Source organism: Rhea pennata, chromosome 14, assembly GCF_028389875.1.
Source record: "Rhea pennata isolate bPtePen1 chromosome 14, bPtePen1.pri, whole genome shotgun sequence".
Classification (NCBI taxonomy): Eukaryota; Metazoa; Chordata; class Aves; order Rheiformes; family Rheidae; genus Rhea; species Rhea pennata.
In genome coordinates, this window is record NC_084676.1 from 2,911,471 (window position 1) to 2,938,697 (window position 27,227).

At 39.6% G+C, this 27,227-nt stretch overlaps 1 protein-coding gene across 2 annotated transcripts in view; it reads right to left on the reverse strand.

The window, feature by feature from the left end:
- CTNNA1 (catenin alpha 1) overlaps nt 1-27,227 on the reverse strand; it is a 115,927-nt gene that overhangs the window by 18,449 nt on the left and 70,251 nt on the right. For both annotated transcript variants that reach the window (XM_062587751.1, XM_062587753.1), the window contains exons 10-11: nt 15,600-15,692; nt 3,767-3,923 (exon numbers count right to left, since the gene is read on the reverse strand). In XM_062587751.1, the coding sequence (XP_062443735.1) occupies nt 3,767-3,923; nt 15,600-15,692 (250 nt within the window). The remainder of the gene's footprint in view (nt 1-3,766; nt 3,924-15,599; nt 15,693-27,227) is intronic.

Genomic DNA, 27,227 nt, shown 5'->3' on the forward strand with positions numbered 1-27,227 from the left:
CACAGCCTGTTTATTGCTTGAACTCCTTACTGAATAAATTAAGTCACAGGCCATTTAAAAACCTCTTTGGATTATTTGAACTTTAATAAGAGGCACGGACAAAATGAGGATGAATATTTCAACGCGTGCTGATCATTTAGCACCTTTTACAGACACCATGTGGCCAGAAAGACACCTCTGTGGAAGGCTTACCCTCCACGGGAAGCCTGCAAGGTGCCCCAGGGAAGCGTGGGACTGTCAGGTAGATCTACTCTGTTTATATCCTCCAGTTGGATGATAACAAATAAGATCTGACACTGTTCTGAGTGCTTACATACACCCACACTACTACCCGTCCCACAGGCATATGGGCCATAAGTGCCCGGCCCAAAGTGCCATCTGTTGAGGCCAGGGTGGCAAAGCCGGAGAAGAGCTGACACAGAGGTTCAGTGCTGATACCTTCAGGGACATCAGAGCCGTCCGTCATCAAAGCTCACAGCCCTCAGGCTGCTGAGAAAGAGAAACATCCCACAGCAACAGAATACAAGCCAGTCAATGGGAAAGTGATCTTGCAGTCAGGGCCATCACCATTTGGTGGGGCTGACGCACATACGCTCACTTGCTAAGGTATCTTTAGCCAAGGGTGCAAAAAAAAATGGAAGCAGCTTGTTAAAGACCAACAAGGGTAGCCAGCAGGACCACATGTTTGAAGACAGTTTGGAGGCTATTGGAGATGGTATACTGGTTGTTCAGAGTCTACCAGAATAAGTATAGTGAAGTAACAACAAAGTAAGAGAGGATAAGAGGAAAGGAAAATATCTTTAAAAAAAAAATAAATTGAAGAGCAAATGAACTGGGTCAAACTGAATTGTTATAGATGTGGGTAGAGAACAAATACTTGTGGGCTTATATGCACTTATAAACACATTATTCATTTGGTAATGAACAAGGACGATCATTGGGACCAAGCAGTATTCACTCAGACGCTCTTACAGAGGAAATAGCTCAGCTGTGATAGGTAACCTCTAACTTAAACCTCTTTCAGTGCCAGGGAAAGAGAAGGCAGCAAATAAAGTCATTTTTAAAGAGTCTGAAAAGATATACAGAGAGTTTGAGAACATTAAATTTGACATTTACATGGTGCTAGCAGCCACTGCCCTGAAGAACGGAGTTAAGCACAAACAAATGCAGAGTATTAAGGAAGGGACTGCCGAGAGTGGTAAGAATTACAGAAAGTACTGGAGTTCTCAAATCAGGAATGATTACACAAATGAAGCTTGTACATCCACAAACAGCACAAAGAACGTGAACAGGTTAAAAAAAACATTCACTACCTCTTAATACAACTAGGGCCATCAAACGAAGCAAACGAGTAACGTTTCAAAAACAAGGTTCCTCATCCAGAGCACAGTTAAGTGGTGGATTTTGCACAGGGTGCTGCAAATATCAGACATTTATAATGACTGAAAGAGCAACTAGACAGGCTTAAGTGAGAAAAGTCTGTCAAGGACTATTCAGTAAAGATACCATCTCTGACGCTGAAACTCCCCAAGCTGCACATTGCTCACGGTTGGTAGCATATAGGAAGGATCTGCAGTGGTCTGCAGGTCTCCGCTGTTATTAATTCCACATGCACTTACGATTAGCTACTGCCAAACTGTTGTCCTCAGCAGGGTCTTTCTTGTGTTATGCTCTTAATAAAATGTTGTAGCCTGTAAGCTTCTCTGCGGTACTCAATCCTTAGGATTTAAATATCTTTACTCTTAAATTGATCAAAGCAGCAAGCACTTTTTTGCTGGACAGTGCAGCATGCTGTAGGAATGCCGCATATACATACAAGAACCCTTTTATTTGTGCTTACATCACACTTGGGAGCTGGTACAAACCCTGCTATGCATGAACCATCTTAATAACCCTAAGCAGTACTTGGGTATGAAGCATACCCGTCACTGTTTGATCCAAAAAGAAGTTTAGAATTTTAGCAGAGAATTAGAGGTGTGACATTTATATGGAAAACACTTATCAAAGTTCAAACGAATCAACAAATCTTTATTGCTTTAATATTTTTCAACCATCTCTCTGGTAGCTCGGCAAACACAGAGCCCATTTGCTGAATGCACTCGAGCACGTGTGGTACACTCAGACTACAGCGCTTCCACGGCATCGTTTTGGGTGGCAAGTACACACTTGAGGGAAACTGTCTCTCCCAAGTCAGCCTGTCACTGCCTCAGAGAAGAAGCGTTCCCTGTTTATTGCCAAGCCCTGGGAGCTTTTCACAGCAATTCAACAGTGGGCCACCACTATAACCTGCTTCCTCAAAAGCAGAGCGCCCATCTCTCTGAACGGGCCATAGGAGGAAGGAGATCTGCCGGCTCCTGTGGCTCGACACAGTTTGAGCCGTATCTGCAACCGAAATACAGTAGAACAGTTTTATGCAGAATGCTTTTTCACAAACAGAGTAACACCTTTTTCTCTTTAAAATAAGTTCTGCACGCTTGTGGGCAAACTCCAGATGGAGCCACGAACTTCCACACGCAAGTCTCTCTAAAAATACTTCCCCAAAATAGGCTCCTCGCGGCTCTGCAGTTTCAACTGCTGATACAACAAAGAGCAGGCAGAAAGAACTAGGACATTCAATTACCCAATAAGCTTATGCTTTTCAATGAAATTTTTATTAAGAATCCAGGGAACCACAACACAACATGCATGGTTATCATGGTTATACAGTTGACTCCTAGCAGAAACATATTTTATCTTTTCCTTTTTTTTTTCTTTTTTTAATTAAGAGAAGATAGCCTTTCAATTCAGGACCTGATTTTTACTTTTTACATTTTCCAGGCCGGTTATTCCTGCTTGAGCCCACACATCTTCCTGTGAAATATCTTTTTACTACTGGAGCTTTCAGATTACTTCAGATGCTCAAGTCTGTCTGTTCTAAGAAAATTAGACCCTCAGTTTGTAGAGGTAATTTGTGAAAACTAATGCAGACAGAATTCAAGTGATTATATCATTTTTGTCCTCTAACTACACACTAGCAGAATTAGCAGAGGTGAGAATAAAAATCCCCTCTCATTTCTAGGTCACAGCAACTACTAGCAGGTCTTTAACAGTGATTCTGACAGAACAGATCATCTTGGCAAGCACTCTGCCAAGTGATATTACAAATCTATTATGATAATTCTCTGTTCCCTTTTACAACTTTTAAAACTTTGTTAAAATGGACTTGATTAAAAATATTCAAACATTTTCTATATGAACAGCTTTATTTTAATAAACCCATATGAACTTATATTTTATATAAGGAGAGTCTGAAGTGAAATGAGTAGATCATCTTTTTGCTAGTTCCCTCAATATTACTAGTGAGGTTAGTCCACAATAGCTAAACAGCAGTTCATCTATAGTTCAGATAGCAGTTCAAAATACAGAGACATAAAGTGTCTTTGACTATGTTTAAACCACTCTGTCTACTGACATGTAAATATATATATATATATATACACATTTATACATGCACATTCCATAAGTGTAATGACAGGTTTCCACAGTCCTCATTGCACTAAACTATTACTGTTTTCACAGTGTAAAAATACCTTTTCTCCTTGTGCCAGCAACTCCTGCTCTATTTTTATACCATGCTCTGCAGAAGATCACGCTTGCCAGGTGAAGCGTACCAACGCCATCCTTTCCAAAGGACACACAAGACTCCAGAACATTGTTGAAACTATACATTTCTGGGAATAAGCTCAGTTATAAACACTATTATTTTGTGGACCAAACCCCTTATTACCTGATACAGCCAAGAAGTCATCAATGGAAGTAATGTCATCCACGGCATCCGTCAGCACCCGGACTTGCTTTTCCCACTGCTCTTTGAAGAGATCCATGTTTTCTTGGGCTAGTTTGCTTTGTGGTTTAGCAGCCAGAGCCAGTGCGGCATTAATAACCTGCAAAACACCTCCTTACTTTTAAAACATATCTTAAACTAAACAATTATTTTTCCATATGTTTATCCAATGAACCTGACAGCAAACAAAGCTGCTTTAATAACTTTGAGGGAATTTGATGTTTAAACGCAAGCGTGTTTATTCTCTTACTCTCACATACAGCTCATGCCTGCTTCCACATTTATTATGACTAGTTATTAGATGGCAAGAACACCCTGCAAGTATTCACACAAGCTAGCTTCACCTTTTTTTAACAGCTCATATGCAAAAGGTGCAGCTTTCTGAGAGCAGCTTGTGCTAAATATTTTAGGCAGGATGTCACCTAGTACACTGGAGGCTGCATTTCCTAAGCTACTTGCCAGAACCTGAAAAAGAAGGTCAAAAATGGATTAAATTTCTACAGTTTGAAGGAGAAATGACATAGGCAACTTTGCATTTATTTTCTTTTCCTTAAAATTTACTTTGTATCTAGTCAGTAATTTTCATAATAACCTAAAATTTTTACAAACTGTAGCTGTGGAAGACCTGGATTAGCCAGGAAACAGGGAAAAGAAAGGGTACTCAGTGCTCCTTATTTGATGCTGCTCATGACCACTCTCCCCTCCAGCTGCCTTCAAACCCTCTGCTAGATTGCAGTCGGCTTCACACCCTACTTTGTTTTTGTAAGCAGAAGAAATATTAGGAATACTGCAGCGTAACAGAGTTTATGCCATGCCAACTAATTGGGCAAAGACTAAAGAAAGTCTCATTGAGTGTAGGAAGAAAGCAATTACAAAATCTCTTATTTCAGCGCCAGCTCTAGCTCTTGCTCAGCTATGCCCTAGCAAAATGACCTGGAAGCATGCCAGGCACCAAAAACCAGCTACAATCAGGACAAAGATGACAATCCTTGTCTTGTTTTCAAGCACCTGAGAGCAGAGCTAATTAACTCGCAAGTTCAAAGTATAATTTCTCCTCTCTACTTAGGACTGTATTAATTTCACAAAGTTGCCGAACAAAAGCTTGTAAGGCGGCAGATGTTCCTGGTTTTAAAAAAATCTACTTTTCCCACCTGATTCATTTAAAAATGTCACAATCCATTTAAAAAAAATTTGTAACTCACTAAACATGGAAATGATGGTGATGTCAAACATACCATGACGGCACTGAATGAATCAGATGGGAGAAGTAGGCTGATTCCCCCAAGGGATGTCAGAAATTAGCAGCGACTGAGAAATATCTACAGAAAAGTTATATTGGGGTAGAAGTCTAGCATGTCTGTGTGCTACTGGCCTGCCTCTAGAGATGGAGGCTGAAATTTTTAGTCACAAATCAGAATGAGCTTGATGGATTTTATAACAGAGACAAATGTGAAGAACAATTTGGCACGACTGGCAATCTGTTCAGCGGAGCCGCAGGCACGAAACGTACCTTTGAAACGCGGCAATAATCGGTGCTGTCCAAGTCTTTCAAGAATAACGCGCAGGTTCACTTCTGCTTCCCCTTCCTCAAAGTACACGCTAAATTTACCCTTTCTGGGTAGAGTAGCTGCAGTAATCGGCACCTCCTCGGAGGCAGATAATTGCTCCCAGCTATGGTGCGTTCTGCCAGGAACTGCCACGCGTTACAACCACGGTTCTCAGATCCTGAAGGCTCTGAACAAAGCCTTGCAATGCGCAAGAAAATAAAGTTCAAAAATTTAAGATCAACTAAAAATGACCGTTTCAGAAAGGGAAACCTGTCCTCTGATTAAGATCCCTGTTCATTAAGTCTAGGCAACATCATCTGCTGGATAACGCATTATTTAAGTCAGGCTTGGGACATCTATCAGTCAAAATCTGGATGCTCAAAGCTTTATAAAGATAAATCCAAATAATGAGTGTCCTGGAAATAGAAAACGTAAAACAGACAGCCCTCCAGAAACCTGCTTTTAGTTTTTTTCTTACTAACCATGGTAACTATTGAGATACAGAAAATGGTGCAACCGAGGCTTTATTCTCCTCTCTTCTGGTATGAGACACGAAAATATACTTTAAGCACTGTGACAGGCCAGCATTAACACCAAAGAAATGCACGGCCTGCGTAGGGGCATGATATATGTCTGGACGACAGCAACTGTCTGAACAATTACTCTTTGTAATGTACCCAACCCCAGATGCTCACATTAAGCAGCCCTTCACATGTAATGGAAGTGGCTGGAGCTGACAGCGAAAGGGGGCTTTGCAAGTCCTGAAAGCATCGAAGTGGGACGTTATTGCCAAACCCAAACGCAGGAAGCAAGCCACACAGGCAGAAGCAAATGGAAGTCGTTTTGCACATCATGCCAGCAAGAAGGGGGCTGGCCAAGTCAAACTTACCTTAAAAAAAACGGCAGGGCAAAGCTAGCAGGTAAGGTCTCCCTTGCAAACAGGTATGGTTTGCATTTGGAAAGCAACCTGCAGTGACAGAGGTGACAACACTGCAGTGGTGGGGAAAGCACAGGCTCTCGAGGATCAGTGCAGAGCCAGAGACAGGACTGCAGTACGGGAACCCCATACGGCTCCGCACGCCCGAGAGGGAGCTCAAGACACCAGATGCAGCTCTACAGGCGTTTTTTTTATAGCACATATTCTGTCTCTATGTGCAAAGTGGTTACAACATACAGTCCTAGCAGGGGTGATCAAACCTGTCACTCTGCCAAATACATACGGCTTTGGATTTAAATGGGGAGATTAACCTAGACACGTCTCTCACATTTTGGAGTTGGGGGAGGAAATGGTTCAAGGATTATCAATAAAAATCCTGCAAATGACCTATTCAAGTAAACACGCTCTTTCATGATGCCTGCTCTCCAGTACAGAGTGACTGACTTGTTTTCTGATAGTGCTTAGATAGAGATAACAACAGGAAGGGCACACTGGATCTTACATATTTGTGTACGTGGTGGGTGGTAGGGACTACGATTCCTTTATTATTTAAAAAATGAAGACTTTGGAGGGAGGAGGGGAAGGGAGGTGTTAAAGGACTGATTAAAAATACACCACGGCCTCTCCAAAGAGCGTGAAGCACCAGACACCTGAATTACAAGAATTCATTTAAAGGACGAATACCTCTTACAGATAGGATATACAAAGCCCAAAAACCAGGAAGATCGTGGCAAGAATACTTGAAAAGCAGCAACCTTTCATGCAAAAACATTTGGCAACTTCGGAGAAATATTTTGTATTTCGGAGCTTTTCAAAATTCTGCCCGAGAGCTGCGATCACAATGACTCACTGAAGTTGTACAAAGGCAAGAATCAAACACTGACGTTTGCAGATTACCCTGAAGAAAACGGAGCAAAACAGGAAAACACACCGTTTTTATCGGTGCTTTGTTTCGTGTAGTGATTCCAACGGTCAAACAGGATAGTCCAATGCTCCATTGGTTCCTTGGTTTCTGGTTCCACCAAGTTGTCTGGGGCCTCTCAGCTGCTCACAGCAGCAGCCAGGGCTCGGCAGCACACGTCTCCCGAGAGCTCGATGCTCTGTGTTTAAAACATTGGCGACCGATGGCTCAGTCTGTACATCAAATCCTGCTCCAGTGTGGAAGAACCTGCTCTTTCTCCTACTGAAACTAATGATGCAAAACTAAGAAAAGTTCAGCCTGACTGAATTTATATATTTATATCTTTGCAGGACAGGACTCTCCAAGGTTCCTTGATGAGTGCTTTCTACCTAGAACACACTCCTGCAGCTGTTCTGCCCAGAAGCTCTCTTAAAAAGCACAGCTATTCCACAACAGAACACATTTATAACCTTAAATACACTTGTAGGTAAATCAAACCCACTATACTGAGTTATCCAGCATTAATTTCTTAAGCATTAGTTCAGGATGGCTTCTAACCTCATCTTTATGTCTACCAGTTTGAAAGACTGACACGAAGGTCAGAAGAAATCTGCTTTGTTTTGTTGCTCTTATAAAGGACAGTTTTGAACAGTTTAATGGCCAAGGAAGAAACTTCCTTGGGGAAAAACATCTCTTAACAGTTTAGTTGGCCTTGCAATGCTTACCTGCTGTACGGTCATGCAGGCTCAGCGCATACAGTGCCACAGTCACATAACTCTCCATCTCAGTGGCTATAACCAATATATATATATTTTTTTTTGCTTTATTATTATTATTATTATTATTATTACTTGATAGGGACTTTCTGCTCTGGACACTGTTCTTGCTGCAGTGGACACTTTCTTTCTGGCTTAATTTTGCCCCATCTCCTTAGGTGCCCCATCCTTCACTTCAGAATGCTACTATGCCACAACAAGGAAGACTTTTTTCAGTTTCAAAAGCTCTAAAGCAAATGCTCACCTGGCGTTTTTTACTATACACTTTTTCTTTACAACCAAAAAACCAGGTGTTCTTAAGTAACTCTTGCTTTCTCCCTCTTCCTTTCTTCTTTTTTTAAATAAAGATCTTGACATATGAGCTTTCTTGTGGCATTTGGGTTATAAACCAGAATGGTAGCTACAAATGGCCTCCAAAACCCATGGTATTTTGCATTTGTAAAAAACAAAAAAACAAAACCAAAACAAATTAAAAAACCCCCCAAAACAAACCAAACCCACGCTCTAGAAAATCAAGCACTCATCCATCAACTATCACATCAGAGGCAAAGGGAAAAGGAATATGCACAAACCAAATCCCAGCTGGGACAAGAAAAGCATAGTTTTACTTTGGAGCATTTGAATTCGTCAAGCAGACTATAGGGTAAAGTTTGCTACTTGCAAGCCTCCAAGAAAGGTTTAAGAAGAAGTATCTGAGACTGAGCAATATCGGAAGAAGAGATCTCATTTTTTACTTTTGGAATAACCTAAATGCTGCTGCTTTGTTGTACTTTCTTACTTCTTGCGCTTCCTAGCAGACAGCGCCTGACTTAGTGAGTAGCACCTTGCGTGGCTTTGTGCCAACCTGACTGCTGGAGAAGGCAGTGGAGAAGAACGTTACCAGCTGAGGAGGGGGTGAAAACTTGGGGCATGAAAAAAAAGCCATCCAGTTCTGACAGATGGCCATGTTATTTCTTGAGGATAAGTAATTTAAGTGTAAGGCTTAATGGAAATAGTCTCTTACTCAAATTGTCAAAACTGGCAATGGCACCACACACTTGCTACTCATATGCCCTATTTTATTGCTGTCTTGCAGGAAAGAGATGCCATGCAGTCCTGGTCATCCATCCTGCCAGTCCAGAACCAGTTAGAGCAGAAAATAAAAGCAGAGGGAGCATGGCTGCAGATCACAGGTTTGCAAGTGGTCAGCAAATGAATTCATAACCCTAGAAGCCAAAGGTCCTGTACCAGCTGCACCCAACTGAACCCAGCTCTCCATTTGCTGAGGTGGATTTTAACATCTGTTTTTTTTGTATCAAAGAAAACAGTTTGTTTACTAACACTTTGTAGGAAGCTGCTCACAATTTAGTTTTACATATTCAAGATACCAAAGTTATCCCCAGCATCCGCCCTACTCATGTCTCCTTCTCTGCTCCTAATCCCATTTTACTGTGAGTGGGGGGGAAAAGGTTCATAAGCAGAACATTTAAGTCACTTCCAGTTACATTCAACCCCAGCTTTAAATTCACATGTCTACATGTGCTAAACCCACTACATATTTCAATACAGCTAAAAGCACTTCTGCAGACACTTATGAGCTGAAATGCCTGGAAGCAAAACATACAAAAGGTTTTTTGCACATGTTCTCCAGATATAATGGCAGTGATCAGCAAGTGTATTGAGGCCGATGCACCAAAAGGAGAATGAAAAAAGATTGCCTGAATTTCCAATTCTTTGTTCCAGTATCAAAATGTACTTCAACCAAATTAGAAAGGCTCTTTCTTTTCCTGCAACCTGCTTGCAGAGTTACTTCAGGTATCCCTGCAGAGGATACTTACTCTTGTTACAATGCTCTAATGACCCACAGATACACATTTTTACTGGAATAACATGACCTTTTCCAGCTTAGCGTATACTACTATGTGATTTATGTTTTACATATTGTGTAGGGATAATTATATTTCCCCTATATACAGAAAAGCATTCTCTTTCGTACTCAAAGACCAGTATTACACAACTATTCAACATTGGCTGGAAGAATTTTGGCACCATTTGTTTTGCTTTTCATTTGTGCTGTTTTGTTTTGCATTTCACCGAACTGAAGCAATGACGCTTTAGGACTTGGGGGATTCTGTTTGTATCTTGTCCAGAAGCTGTTCTGCTGCTGCAATCGACAGATCACCTTGCACCTCTGATGAAAACATATAGTTCTCATGCGCTAACATACCTCTTCCTGCAGAGCTGAATCCCTTTCTCCTATCTTTGATTCCTCTTTTGTAGATCCAGAGCATCAACATCTCCACAAGTTTTAATACTGTCTTTCTGAGGACTACTGTTGTTCTCCACTGGCTCTTCTTCATAGTAACCATGCATGACACAGAACTGCAACCCAAGTGTTCATTTTTTATTTAAAGATTCCTCCTCAGTGCCAGAAAAATACTTCAACCACCCTCAATTAAACAGTTTGGAGATATATCTGCTATTTAGTCATTCAGAAAAATCTTACAGTCTTTCAAAAAAAAAAAAAAAGAAAAGAAAAAAGAAAAAAGGCGACATATTGCTTGATATGAAGTCTCTAATGCAAGGAAAATAAAGTCATCTCCACCAACAGTGAAATGATGGTAACTGAAGGGAGGAAAGGTCAGGGAGAAGAATACCTACAGGTCATGTTCGAATTTTGTTCATAGAGTGGGACTGGAGCTTGGTTTTAAGTTGCTGAAACTTCTGAACAAAGTTTTCTTGGAGTTTAGAGCCCCTCCATGGGATTCCTTGTGCTTTTGTATCATCTGCTGCATCAGTAGGTGTGATCAGCATATGTAACCACCTGCCTCATCAGAAATCCCTAAGCAGCAAATTGCTTTTCATGTATTTGAAAATTGGAATGTAAGGATGTGGAACAGGAATTACTAAAACAAGATGTTAATATGAGGACAGCCATTTTTAAAAAATGTAATTTAATCCAAGAACTATTTGAAATCCATTTAACAGGCAATATTCGCTTGACTATGCAGGGGATGCTGACCTACGTCAGATACATCTGCAGTAAGAAGGCAAGCACAAGTTAACATAGAACGGACATGTGGAGATGCTGCCTGCTGCCTCCCAGGGTTTCTAAAGAAAAGAGTAATTCTGACAGCAGAGGCTTCTAAAGGCAGAATGGAAATGTCCACTGAGAGGGAAAGGTAGCCCACACTGACTCAGAGCAAGGGCAGAACAGACTCCAAGTCACCCACATCAGGAAGGGTGCCAACGTACCCTGGTCCTGCAATCTGATCCCAGGAGATATTCTGCCTCAAGGGCAACAGGCTCCAGATTTTACTGGCAGAAACAGACACAATTTCCTGGAAATTCTACATTCATAATTATTTTCTAAAACTCCCAGTCTGACTACAACTTGGTTAAAAGCCTATAGATGAACTTTACTGAGCCTTTAAAGAACTAGAAAGTCAACATTTAGCTGGTAAAAGCAGCTGCAGTGACAGCAGACTGTCACATCAAAAGATTGGAGCAGTATTCTTTCCTTTTAAGAGCTATACAAGGGTGTTTTTACTGCTGCTTTCTAAACACTTACAGCTTTGCCTGATCAGAAATATTGGAATGGTTAAATTCCCTTCTCAGACATCTGTAATTCAAAATACTCTTCAAAAACAGCTTTCATAGACTCCTAAAGCAAATACTTCTTGGAAACAGAACCCAGGAGCAAAAGTCATGAGAGCTGATCCAGATTTTCAGATTGAAATTTTGAAACAAGATTTTCCCCTAATTTACCATTGGCAAGGTCTATGTTTAGCAATCTCAGAAGGCAAAGGAAACCTTCCCCAGAACTCTTAGTCAAATGGAAGCATAAGCAACTTTACGTATTTCACAGAAGTACCCTTCGTCTTCTCTTTCCATTATGGAAGATACCTTAAGCACTTTTAACAGTTAATTGTAGTGACTCAGAACTTTTATTCCTTCACTTTGACAGGTCACAGACTTGCCTGTTTTCCCTGCCACCTACCAAGACATGAAGCTGTATGAATGTTGGTAAGATGTTCTTGCTAGATTCTGGACAAAGTTCTTACACTTCAATATGCAGATTTTTAGCAACGTGTCCTCAATAAATAAACAAATAAAAGGATTCAGGCAAGCTCCTAAATCAAGGTTTCATGAAGAAGATTCACATGTTCTTGTAGGTCTTTCAATGCACTGGTGGCCCCCAAACACTGCATCATCTGTCCCCTGTAAGCCAAGCAGTGGTACACATGCCTCAGCTGGCCTACTTCAGAGCCAGTATGTGCAGTCCTTCCTAACAGTTTTTCCCTCCAAAAAAGGAAGTTCTCAATATTATATTTAGTCCTCAATTTTGCATTAATTGGGGATTCACAAACCATAACGATGTTACTCTAATGACTTCTCTTGAGGAAGAGCTGATTTTCAGTAACGTATCCATAATAAGCAAATTTAACTGCTGTCTTCTGTACAGAACTTTCAGATAAGAAAATTTCTGCACCTTTTTTTCTTCAAAAGAATTAAATTTCAAACTTGAGAATGTCTGAGCCCACAGCTGACACTAGCAAAGAGTGATTTTTTGTCCCTAGTGACAAAACTTTCCAAGTTTAGCCTAACCAAATAGTTCCAAGTGTTCTATGTTTCTTATTCCCACAGTCAGTTCAAAAAGGCTAGCTCTGGCAAGGGACTAAATAATTGCTATATTTGAGATACAGTTTTTATAATTAACTCTGTAGATTGATTTTTGCAAAAAATCAGTCTTTAACCAGGAGTTCCTCCTCCTAAAATGGCCTCTACATAGCTAAACTATTTAAAAGGTCATCTGGAGACTTACTTGAGTACATTATACATCAGTTCAATCCTTCCAATAACAGCAGTACCTTGAATTAAATTTCATACATCATATTTCAGTGTGACCTTGATATATTCACTTTAGTTTCAAAGACTGTTGTAATTATGGACTTATTCTGAGCCCAGTATCTTCCCCGGGGGAAAAAAAAAATCTATCTAAGCAATAAAACTTAAATGTAGATAATGTTGAAGTAAATTTGTATTTTATGCCTAATTCACAGGTCTGTTCAGCCCAGCCACCTAAACGGATCCAAGGATAAGCAGTGCATCCCATTAGGAATAAACTGTGAAATTATCAGATAATTGCCTTAAAAAATATACCATGCTATTCTTTATATCTACAGGCATTTAGAGATTCTCCAGAATAGTCAACATTTGGGGCTGTTTAGGAACACTGTATAAGAGGATAACAGTGTGCTGCACTGCTCAGACTGGCATAAGACAAACTTACTTATTGTTAGGAGAAAATACAGATGCCATTTGTAAAACAATTTAAACAAGTGCCCCTAATTATCTCTCAGGATTCACAACATGTATAAATACTCAGAGCATTAAAGAATCAGCCGAAGAGCATGTAATGTAATATAAAAGCACTCTTTCAAGTGCTCTGAACATCTATAGTGTCATTTACTAATCTCTTGGTGACTAGCTTAAAAATTAAAGCAAACTGCTTGTTGGGAGTATCAGAACAGTAGGCTTGGCAGTTCAGGTAAGCAACTTATGCAATGCTAAAATCCATCAATTATAGCCCCTGTCAACTCATAGATAACATCAAATCAGACCTTCAAATGCATGTAAAATACATTATCCATAATCCTTAAAAAAAGGTTATAACATCTTTGCTTCAGTACTTTGAGAGGGAGTTACTCATTGACTGTAGTTTATTAGTTATTTCATATTCACTTGACTATCATAAATTTTACTTTATAAATATGTAGGCTTATTTAAATAGGAATCTGTTGAAGAAGCGAAGAAAGAAAAGAATAGTTTGAAATAAATGCTACTTCAGTGAAAGGACAAGTTGACCATGAGCCAGCAATGTGCCCCTCTGGCCAAGTAAGCCAATGGCATCCTGGGGTGCATTAGGAAGAGTGCTGCCAGCAGGTCGAGGGAGGTGATCCTGCCCCTCTACTCAGCCCTGGGGAGGCCTCGTCTCGAGTACTGTGTCCAGTTCTGGGCTCCCCAGTATGAGAGAGACATGGAGCTACTGGAGAGAGTCCAACATAGGGCTACAAAGATGATCAGAGGGCTGGAGCATCTGCCCTGCGAGGAACGGCTGTGAGAGCTGGGCCTCTCTAGCCTGGGGAAAAGATGACTGAGGGGGGGAATCTCATCAGTGTGTACAAGTACCTGAAGGGAGGGTGTCAAGGGGACAGGGCCAAACTCTTTTCAGTTGTCCCGTGTGACAGGCCAAGAGGCAATGGGCAGAAATAGAACCACAGGAAGTTCCACCTAAACGTGAGGAGGAATTTCTTCACTGTGAGAGTGACAGAGCACTGGAGCAGGTTGCCCAGGGAGGCTGTGGAGTCTCTTTCTCTGGAGATCTTCAAGGCCTGCCTGGACGCAACCCTGTCTAACATGCTGTAGGTGACCCTGCTGAGCAGGGGGGTTGGACTGAATGATCTCCAGAGGTCCCTTCCAACCTTACTGATTCTGTGACTACCAGAAACATTTACAGTCAAAAGATATCTTAACCATCTTAAAACAATTTCAGAAGCACGAGCATGTGTTTGGGGGAACACACATCAAACATTCATATTCTTGGGGATAAGCACAAAATCACGATGCACAGGCTCCAGGGTCTGATCCAAGAGGGGGAACTGCAGAAGTTCCCCCTAGGATAAGACACTGGAGGCAGCAGAATGAGAAGCTGGTAGAGAGGGCAAACAGCTCTGCAGCTGTGACATACATTACAGTAGGCTCCATTAGAACAGCATTTAGTGCACTCTTTAAAGAGGAGCAATGTATGTTTTAGATCTGAACTTCCTGGTGCTTTAAAAGTGTTAGGACAAGGATTAATAATGCACTGTAGCCTTCAGTGGCTCATTCAAATATCTTAAGTTGTGGACATTTATAAGATCAGGACTGCAACAACAAAAGAGGATTGCAACAAGAAGAGAGGATAGTCTAATGCTTATATGAACCTAATTTTCTTGACTGCTTTACAAAGTTATTAATTAAATGGTGTCTTAACCAGATTCAAACTCCACATGCAAAGCCAGTTTTATCCAATTCTAGTCCATGAAGGAGATTTTTTGACATATTTATACTACACTCAGGCAAAAAACAATCCTATAATTCATCTTATAACATATCCAAGAGCAGCAGCAGCAGCATCACAATGCATCTTCCTGCAACACGAATATACACAGTAAACGAGTGAAGCTTCACTGGTTTACTGTCTAGCAGGTTACTGAGAGAATGTCAAGTGAAATTAGAGCCATTATGCAAAAAGAGCCTGAAGAGCCATCCACATCACTAATTACTTTCTGCCATGTGTTGTTCTTTAAGTTTTGATGCCTACATCATTTTCAGCACTGAATTGCACTCTTTCTATTAAACCCAGGTTTTGCAGATAACATTGTAAAAGGATGCTAAAAGATGTCCCTCTAATACCCCAAACACAACAGTTCTGGCTGCTGGGGGACTACCAGGGGAATGGACCACAGAAAGAGGTCAGGTTCTCTTTCAAGAACACTTCCTACTGTCATTGCTGGAGACTGAGTACTGTGCTAAAGTGGACCACTTGCCCAATCTCCTAGGGCATGTCTTATGCTCTTACACTCTTCATTACCTGGGGACAGAGGGTTTCAAGCTGGCTGGCTGACATGCGAACCAGTTTCACACCTTCTTCATTATTTGAGATGGAGCAGGCCAAGTTGGCAACCTATATCAGAGATGGGAGAAAAAACACAGCTGTGAGAACTGAATTCTATTTCCTGCTATAAGAAACTTTTTACCCTCCCCACCCAATTACCAGTAGCCCTTCAAGAAATGCAAGTTCTCCACATTTTTTCAGTTCTAACCAATTTTTCTAATCACTAATGATATTTGATCTGTCTCTAGCTGGCACACCATAGAATAAGTCATTCAAACAGGATGGACAGGTCCTTCTTACCATTGATTCAGTTAATTCTCTCCAGTAGAACATTCAAGAGCATCATTAGCTGCACTTTAAGTAACAGTTAAAACGTTCATTCTAATTCAAGGGTGAGAAAGCAGCAATCACACAATTAAAAATAACAACCTAACTCCCAAGCATCTGAGGATTAATTCTTCTAATGCTTGTAATGGTATGCACTCTCACTTTTTTCTTAAAGCATTTCTTTATCATTCTTCGTAAATGCTGAAGAACTTGGCAATAGGCTTAGTGAGTAATTCATGTGTGCAAGTGGTGCAATGGCATAGCACAGCTCAAGCTGTATTCTTGATGTGCACAGTGTGCCTTAGCTATTGGATACAGATATTTGAATGCACTGGCTTAAACTACTTGATGTACTTCTCATTTACTCAAAGACTGCAGCATTAAACAGGGGTTGCTGCAGCCCTCCACTGATGCCATGATTCACTGAATAAAAATATTTACTGACATCGGTGGTCTTGAAGTTCCATCCACTATTCCTCAAAATTTGAGCAGCATCTCAAGATGCTAAAACTTTACTCTGAAACTTTGACCTGCTGCACAGTAGCATCTTTAAGTAGGTCATCTTGAAACAGAAGACCTTTTATTAACAACTGCCTTTTAAGAGTACATAGGAAGGGGACAGCATAGAATTTTCCAGTAATTGAAGATAATCCTTGTAGTGGAGCTACTCTCAAGGGAAGGAAGTCTAAAGCGAGCTACATTTCTTAGTTGACAGGTGAATGACAAGCATGTTATTCTGAGCCATTTGAACACAGAAAGCTGTAAAAATAGTACCAAGTGCACTAAGATGAACACTGAGTACTGTCCTTCCAGAGACAGAGTAACCTCAAAAAAAAAAAAAAAAATCTAGCAAGTGTGCTGTAAAAGCATCATCATAAACCAGCATATAACACCACAGTACACCACAGAACACCAGTGAACCAGATTTCTCCATATACTTTCCTCTAAAAGCTGGAAAAATGCTATTCTCTAATTAAAAACTATCCTATGCATTTGTACACGAATTGTTTTGAAAAAGTCCTGCAGCTAGATACTATGCTTCCCCCCCCCCCCAAGCCATTCCCTTACAACAGGGCTTAGCACACACAAAATATTAGTGCCCCAGAAACCACCAACTACACGCAAAATGAAGTGCTTCCTCAAATGCATTATTAATTTTAGGACCAAACCAAGTTCCCACCACAAAGCATACAGTATCCTCTCAATTACAAATCAAGTTAGCAAGGATATAAAACTGTGAGCCCTCAAGAAGAGGGAGATGTTTCAAACACTGACTTACTAAGTAAACAGATGCAATGGCATATATTTGGATGCAAATAAACTGAAGTTAAGAGAAAGACTGTGCAACATCAATATACCGCATATAAAACTGTGCCAGCTTTCAGATGCATCGGCATCTTACTCCTCAACTTCTTCTCCCCACTAGTCTTCATAGGAAAGAGCTACATATTAGTAGCTAAGACTGAAGTTATATGTTAAATCTTCAGCTGATTGCAAAGTTGTGAAGTTTAATTCCAGCTCAGAAGAGCTGATTTCTCTCCCCGTTCCATTACCACATTCACCACAAGCATCTCAAACACGGTTCCCTTCTGCAAAGCACTTCCATGGGAGTGCGGGCTAAATCTTGAACTGCTTACTCTTGATAACGCCTTATCAGAAAGGGATTTTATTTTAAACATAGGTGTGCCCCCCCACAAGATTTGTCATACCCTAAATCCCTAGTTTACAGTCAACTGTGGTGCATTATGCTTTTGTTTAGAGGCTCAAAAGTAAAAAGACAGAAAGATGCCATGATTTACAAGTCAAATAGAGATTCTGTTGTCATCTTAAGCAAAAGCTATGTTCTTCAGAAATATCAGTTTGCCAGTATTTTTATGGCCCATACTTTCATGTGGTTTCTGCATCCGTGGCAGCAGCTACAGTTTCTAGAAGTGAGAAGAACACAAAGCTCTATCGAGCACAAGCCAAATAAAAACTTGTTGAAACACTACAAAATCAGTCTCTCCAGTATCTGGAGATGTTGCATAGTCTCTCAAGCCAAATCTGATGAATCAAGAGCATACAATACCAGCACAGTCTGAATAGAGAGAGTGAACAAGTTTATAACTGAATGTCCTCTCCATGGTATTATGGTATTTTAAAATTTGTTGTTTTTTTTTTTTTTTTTTTTTCACAGTCATTTTTGTACAGTGATTTTTCTTCTGAATATCTCACTGATGGCAATTCTTCTTCAGGAATTATCCACCTGGGACTGCCAACCTTTATAAAAGGAGTGTGTGCATGCTTCTGTGATGGAGGTTCCTTGGCAATTTAACGTAACCCAGTTGCTGGCTGCCTTTTCACATCCTATCTCTGGTTCTCTAAAACGCAACACTTCATTTCAGCACGCTAGTCCAGAAGAAAGCTGTTTGCTTTGGCAGATTGTTTTTTTCCTGCCAGATTAGCAGACAAACTTTCCAGCAATTTGCTGAACAGCAGACCAAAGCAGGAAAATGGCAGTAGCGGGGATTACTTCAGCAAGTTATGAAGGACAGCCTGAATTCACAGCAATAAAGTATTTACTGCACTCATCTGCAGGCTGTTTCAACCTGTTGACAGTAACTCACACTCCTTACAATTCAATAAATATTAATTCAATAATTAACTCAATAATTAATAAATTGTATGTCAACTTGATTAATCAAGTAGTAAATCACTTACAATTATGTATCTTAAATTGTCATCAATTAGCTGATGTTCTATAGCATGTATTCTAAAATTACATTTAACAGCTGAGGTGGATGGTTGTGTGATGAAGAAATTGCATTTTAAAGGTATCAGAAAGTGCAGTTAATCAATAGCTCTCATGTGACGCTTGACAAATCACCTGAAGCTCCTACCTACAAAATAAGGATAAAATACCCCTGTCCAGTTATTTGGCATATACACATAATACACGGCATTTTGTAGCCATGATGAAGAACAAATGTGGCCAAATTTGTTTTAAAATAGGCACTTGGAAATCAGATACATTTCTGAAATTTCCATGTAAAAAGGCAACACCCCAAGCAAACGGAAGTTGCATGTAAATCAAATGTAAATGAAATAGTTTCTCCATCTTTTCAACAAAGTAGCTGGCTGACATAGTAGCAGGTCAGATTTAACTCAGAAAGAACACTTGTGTTTGAGAGCAAAGGAGCTATTGAATTCCTGCTCCGCTTGTTCATTCTTGCCATTCAATACCATCAAGCCCCCTTACGCAAGCGCTACTGGCACAGACACCAAAGGAGACAATAAACCCCTGCAAACAATGCAATCAGACATAACGGCCAATTTCTCGGAAAAGAAAAAATTACAAATACACAGGAAGATGAAGAGAGACTAGAGAAACGAGACTGGCACAGTTTACAAATACCTCTCGTAGCATACACAGGCCCGAATAAAAGCACCTTTTGGGTGTAATATCAAGGCTCTTGCACTATATCGAGTATACAGCCATCTCGCAGAGACTGCTTCATAGATCCGAAAAGGCAGGACTGGCCCAAGGCCGCTGCCAGTGTTGGGATGAATGAGCTTAAATTTACCCCCCAGTGACAAGTCCACCAAGCCTTAGTGAGAAAGGCAGAGACGCAGCCACTTCAACACAGACCCTCGCCATAAACTCAACTAACAAACCGGTGCCAAGTAAAACTCAAAGCTTGACGAACTTAGGGAAGCGGGTTTTATGCACACAACTCAGCTGTGGAAACGCACGTTTGATTTGTATTAACAGTGACATCAGAGCGCTGCAAGATGAGATGACGATGCCTTCAGAGGAGGCTTCTCTTTAAAGCAGGCACCATCTCAGTGAGAAGAGTCAATTGGGAATAAGGTATTAACAAGAAGGTATGACTCCAATACAAAAGAAATTGGGGAAGGTTTCTGTATCATCTGCCACTGAGAGAGATTTCATCTCAAATTCTAATTATTTAGCTGGTTCTGAATCTACTGATTTAATAGGGAAAAGTCATGATATTTCTGAAGAAATGTTTCCCTCAATTAGCAATAATTTGTCAATCTACATTTTTACTGTTTGCTGTTCTAATCAACTGGACTCTTGGACACTGCGCAGTTTTTACCTTTCTAATCTGAATCTTTTTTTTTTCCACTTGAAATTTGTTCAGATATAACAAAGAGCAGTGTTTTCAACTGATCCCAAAACTACAGCAGCCTCAGCCACATGAGCGGTGGTCAACATTGCATTCATTAGATTACATCTTTGAAAATAATCACGAAATACTGCTACAGGTCTGTACCTGTTAAACTTTCTCCTTGCACTGAATATTTCAGCTTTAGTAAAGGACTTATTTTATATGGAAGCATCAATTAAAGGATTGACAAATTGTTTTTTTCAATAAAAGACCAACCATTTCACTCAATGGAAGACCAACCATGAGAAATAATGAACTAGAATCTCCAAAACATGGTATCTTCCTTTCCAAGGATTTCAAAGGCTGACACTGTAGGCTCTATTACAATTTTTGCATTGTATACCTGCACTGACTTCACAGAACCATCATCAAGTTTTTCCACCTTGTTTACATGTCACTTTTGGAAGAACTTACTCAAAAAGTCAAACACATATAGCCCTCTTTTAAATGGGTGCTGGACTGGACCATCCAGCAATTGCATAATCCAAAAAAGCAGGTTTTGTAATTCTTTATTAACACGATTTATTTAGAAATGTCCCAGCCTGTCTCCATCACACATTGTTATAAATAATGATTATATTTTACTATGCAGGAGACAAACATAAATTAATTGAATTCCAAGAGTCTGACTACCTCTATTAAAAATTTCAGAGGTTAAAGAAAAAAAAAGTCAGCATTCCAAAAGTACATGAGTTTTTAGATGGTTTTCCTATTGAAAAACTTAAGAATCCAGTTTAATGTTACTCAGGATCATCCCAATTTAAGCTCACCAATCTTTACACAAAAATAGTAGGAAAACATACTGTTTCATTAAACATAAACAATTTGGGAATTTCAACAGCATGAAAACAAGATTGTCACAGGTGCTGGTTTCTGGCATTTTGATTTCCAATGAAATTTTAAAATGTTATCCCCCTGCTCTATTTTTGTTATTTATATTACGATTATTCACTTATTTCACTTTTGAGCATGGAGAAATTGCCCATTTTAAATAAAAATAATAATAAAAAAAGGAATGGACAAACAACCACTCAACGTTTTCCTTTTGATGACCTGCTAAAGAATTTGTATCAGATATCCTCACAAAATTCAAGTTCTCCCAGCCCATCCAGTTTCCTCCTGCTCTGGATTAAGAAAAATGTACAGATTTACTTCCTGATGGTCAAAGCTCCTGAAGGCTCACTAGCTAGCAGGAACGAATGTCCCAGTCAAAGTAAATGGCAACGTGGGACTCTCAGAAGAGAGATGTCAACTATCTAATTTTCATCCTTCTTAAAAGAAAGGCTTTTATTATTCATTAAGTCTATATATCTATTAACTCACTCATCGACAATAATATTCAAGAGACATGTGAGCACTGTAAAGTTCAGTCCTGACAGGTATCACATGAGAGGGAAGAAAAACCTGCATCTTCTCTACACGTTCTATAAAATCACTAGTTTTGGAGCAGTATGGTCCTTTCTGAATTACAAAAAACAGTTTCACTTCTTTAATGTGTGGAGGGATGGCAGAGAGGACTTTTGGTTCAAGTCCATAAAGACTGTGGAGCAAGTTATTGGGTGTCATCCTGACTTCAGGAGCTACAAGTGGGCTGCAGCTCCACAGACGGTACTTTTCAAAAGCTTGTTGTGGGCAACAATCACAATATATTAAAACAGTAAAAATCTTAAAATCAAATGAGCCACACACACAGAAAAATTCCAGATATAAAGACTGAGGGGAACTATGGACTAAAATTGAAATAACTGCTGTTCATAGAACTCTGTAAACTTATGATTATTCTTATGCTGAAGATGAGAACAATTTTAATTTCAAGCTTCATTATAGAAGCACAGAGGGGACATTTTCAGCCAGATGGAACAAAACTGGCGTGCAAAATGTTTTCATACTTCAGAAGATGAGAGACGATGTGAAACAGAGAGTTCAAGTGTTTTTTATTTTAACAAACTGACAACTGAAAGAAAGAACAGGCATCACAGACTGAAGACATTGGGTATTTTCTGCTTCCTTACAATATTCAAGCAATGGCTTAATATTTTCAGAGGTAATATTCCTTTTGGATAATCTGGTAAGTTGGGTCTGTATGCACGAAAGCTTAGTTAAGGAAGAAAGCTTTGAATCTGACTCTCAATATAAGCAAGTTGTTTACAAATACCTCTCCAGCCACTGTGTGCTATCCTAGATATAGCTGTCCTGCAAAAGCTCTGTTCAACGCTGCGGAGTTCCTCCTGCGCTTGGAGAGGACTTCGTTCTCCGACAGAGTGTTAACCTCAAGCGTTGTCAGAGCTTCTCAGAGAAAGGCAGTTTTCCAAGTAGTCAGGCAAAACCAGAATTTGTGCATCATGACAAATTGAACTGGGTCCCATCTGCTGAGAAGCCAGTGCAGAAGGCAGAGCACCTGTAGCTTTCTGCCAACAGGAAGGTGTTCATCTCAAAAAAGGGGGAGGGCGCTATTTGAAGGGGACTAGTACATATGTAGCATAAAATATATCCACAGTAGGAAAGTACTATCCATATAAGAATATCTTTATTTCTGGATTGGTAGATTATCTTCATATCGACTTGACCTAGAGGACATAGCTAGCAAAGGAGCATCAGCGCATCACACGGGCAACACGTCCCTCACGGACGCAGCTGTAGCAGCAGACGTCTGTTTGGTGTCGTAATTATTCTTTCCTCACACAAAGAAGCTAAATTGATAAAGTTTTGTTAAAAAGTTAAAGCACACAAGTCTACCTTAGCTACCATGACAGAAATCACATAATTATTTATGTAGTTTAGACATGACACTAGCCAAAACTTTCAGAGTGAATCCTCATGTTAGATGCCTCTTAACAGCACATACTTCTTTAAAATAAAAGTGTCGCTAAGAGTGATATTTGGATGGTGCCTGAAAAAAAAATCCATATTAAAAAAGTCTCTATGTTTATCAGACAAAATGGAAATCAGAATTCTCTCCTATCTCATTTTGCTTTTCACTCTGATCATGTTGCGCTACGATCTTCCCAAAGGCTTCCAACCTGGTGCCTACTATTAGCTGTTTAAAACAGTTTCTGGTGGTTCAGACAACTGTTCATGGCAAGTGTAATGGGAATTGTAAGTACATCATGCTCTTGAAGAAGGCAACAAAGTAGTAAAAGGAATGAGCACTACACAGGCTTCAGGCAATTCCTTCATGACATTACATGACTAATAATCCAATATTGCTAATGAATAAGATGATGATGCACCAAGGCTGTTACTTATATTATTAAAATTAAAACATTTATGCTACATCTATAAATGTTGTATTCAAAAAGCTACTTAAAAATGCTGTTAGAATTAAAAGATTCAAAAGTCTGGAAGAGGAAGTAGTTCAGGCTTTTTACCAACCTTTAAAAACAGCACATCAACAGCACCAATATTCAACTGCACTTACATTTCTGACATCTTTTATATTCCCCTTCCCTACCAAATGCTTCCATCTGTTTTCTAAAGGAAAAAGGAACAGAAGAAATAATTGGGATGAGAGAAGGACATTAACACATTTGTCAAACCCTGGCGTCCAACTCCTACCAGTCTAGCACTACAACTTCCAACTTCTACAGCCTTGGCATCTGCCTTGGCCCAAACGTCACATTCTCTATAGTCGTAAAAAAAAGAGTAACATAACAACTGCCCTTACAGAAAAGACAGGGCAGAAATGCCTTCATTTGTTTGCAGTAGCAAACCTGGATGATTTTCAAATAATGTCCCCAAACATTGCAATCACTATCCATATGTCAAGGTTTGCCTTCATCTTTGACCACTTCACTTCTCCATTTGTTCCCCATGTCAGATTATTAATCACCTTGGTCCCTCCATGCATATTTATTATGAAGTCTGGAAAGAAATAATATCCTAAGGTTTGTGTCCCTACTCCTCTTACTCCCTGATTTTTAATCTACACCACCATTTTATAGACCTTATCATACATAATTTAGTAGAGTATTAGAACATTGGCCTCAAAAAACTTACAAGAACAAAAGTTATCCTATTGAAAGGTCAGTTACCTCTATTTATGTATGATGTATTAAGTATATCCAGTTTTGTTGGATAATGGATGAATGGCTATTTGCTGAGGCTCTCCTACTTCACTGATTATGAATGTGTGAAAGGAGAGCACATCGTATGAGTAGAATTTAATTTATTTATGAATTAGTTGACTAATAAAATTAACTTGCAAGGAAAGTGCATCAGTTCTGGAAGAGTGTCAGATTTTAGAGGGCTGGTCATTTGATGAAGACATTTGTTTTAAATTGCCTCCTAGGTTATCCATAGACAAATTACGAAAAACATGCCTGTTGTTTGGAATAGATACTTTGCTTTGTTTCTTAAAATAAGAATTTATTCTTGAGTTGGATTAACTCTGCCTCTCCTCTCCAGACCACAGTGTCCGAGGACATTCCCGTTGTAATACGTGCTTATCTTGAAAATAAAAGCAGGTAAAGGCAAACTCCGGTTTGTGTGTGTGAGTGCGCGCGTGCGTATGTGTGTGTGGTGTTCTTCTAAATTAGCTTACTGAACTGGAAAAACAGGTGGTGAAATGCCATGGTAATGACTAATAATGATTCTAGCCTGGTAACGCCAAGTTTAAAGACACTGACATACCCAAAGATTCAGAAGAACGTTCCAAGTCAAAATCTGATTCTGATGTCAAGCTCTAGGCTCTCTGCGTGCTTTTCTCCCAAGGGGCATCCTTGTCATTCTGTATTGATACATACTTTAGTTCACATTTTAAGCCCCTTCACAGCACCTTTGATATTAAAGATGAAGAAAGAATGTTTAAAGAATGAGCAAAATCATTCCACTTGCACCTTCAAAAACGCTAATTTTATAAAGCTTATATAAAACTTTGGCTATCAGTTGAGTAATAGATACCATAAAGGCAGGATGATCTTGGGAGACCAAATTATTTCTGGATGCTTTCATCCCATCCTTCATAACTATATAAGAGACAGAAAAAGTGCGTATCTTTAAAAGACAGATAATTGTCTATGCCCAAGTAAATTCTATCTCAAAAAACACAGGATTGGTAAGTCTCAGCTACTCAAAACCTTTGTGATGTTTGAGGCCATTCTCTAGGTGCCAAAAGCTAGTTATAATCTTAAACCTCAAGCTATGTTTTATCCATTTCAGATGTGTTAAAAGCTTTTCACATGTAAAAAACTGCAGCAGTTTGGCTCACTGAAGAACATATAGGCTGCAAGTACAGGCAAATCATGATGAACTATAATGAAAGTGTCTAAGTATGCAAAGCTTTTAGCTTCTAGAGAGTGGTATTTTTAGATTAAGGTCTGAAGAATTATTCTACAATACAGGGCTAGACAGGGTAGCAGAAGGGGAAAATGTCAATGAGAGAGGCTACAAAACTCAGGAAATTGTGAGTGCCCAAATGTGATTCTTTCCAAGCATGCAAATTTGTAGTCTACATCTATTTGAGGGTTTTCACTGAAGATGAGAAAAATCATCTCTCTATAACACAAGTTACAACCTAAGGCATAAAAAAAAGGGTAGAGTAGTCTTTTCAGATAAATTAAAGCAACTGTAAAAATTTATGCTTACAAAACATCGAGAGCTTTCTGGTTTCTCTGAGACTTAAGAATAAAAATTTGAGAGAAACAATTAACACTGAATTCATTCCTGTAAGATAAGATTATTTACTTTACGAAGTTACAAATTCCACCTTTCCAAACTGTTCTTCAGCAAGCAAGCAGCTATTGCAAGCTTTTACCTGGACTCTCCTCATCTGCCTTTACCCGTGTCATTTTTTTCCTTCAAGGTCTGAGAAACCTTCTAATTAAAACCACAAAGTACAAGACGACGACAAGTCAACAATCTAATTTCTAATTTTGCTGAAGCATTCAATAGTGTAGCTACAAGTTTCTGCTCAACATTTATGGCCTTTTTACTTTTCAGAGAACAACTACAAGCATCGTTATAGTGACTACAGTAAAGCGTATGAAGACAGCTTGTGCATAAGAACCCTTCAAAGACCAGGACAAATGAAAAGTCTGTAAGGTACCGAGCAAGATCATTGAAAATGAACACAAAGTTTCAGGACAGTCCAGTTTCTGAGGAGAGATTTTACATCTAAAGATACCATTTTAAGATATCATGCTTTACCCAGCATACGACAGCATTGTAAAAAACGCTCGGATATGGGTGTGTAATTTACGGTTGCAGTTAGCAACACTTTCATAGCTCATGAGTAAATTTAACTTTCTCCTGAGCTGGTTCCCAGAATGCTGTGTCTTTTGTTATTCCCATGTACTGCATTAAAATGGGCTTCTCTATTCCTGAATTAAGCTCCTTCACAAGACACAGGAAGAGTGCTAGCAAGTTAATGGACTGCTAGCACACAGCAATTTTGAAAGCTGTCTTTGAAAATGTATTATTCAACACAGAAAAACCAAGACAAGTCTAATTTTACTATTTACCGTTCTTCAGTAAAAGTAGGATAAGGGAGCTAAGTATTTTACTGAGAGAGAAACAAATTAAATAGAAGCTCTTTGGGACACCAATTCCATGTGGCTTATCCAAGAGATAGGGACCCACAAGACAACTCTGACTTTTGTGGCCACTACACCTTTTGGTCAAATCTGACAGACTAGGTTTTAGGCACTAGAGAAGTAGACAGCATCTGCAACCAAGAAAGGAACATTGAAAACAGAAATACCCAAATCACACGCTTGCCTGCCCAGCTTATTAATGCTTTGAGGGCCCATAAATACCCTGTTCAGCCCAGGAGCAAGAAGTCTTCATGCCAACCCAAGCACAGAAGCATCGATCCCTGGCCCGGCATTACCACCTCTCCTATCTAATGAACACTTGCAACAGCTCAGTGTCAAAGAACATATTACAGTCCCCTCTAGTGGCTGGTTTACAAGGAAAGTAGCACTTACTCCTTCAGGTCAAAGGACACAGTCTGTACTAAATCCAAGGTGTAAAGCTATTTGCTAATTCAGATGGGGACCTCCGAGCTACCTACCGCAGAGCATGTCCCCTCTGGGCCTTTCCTCCCTTTTCTTAGCATGTGGGAAGGGACATGTTCTGTTCTACATTTAAAACATAGCAGTTTGTCAATCAC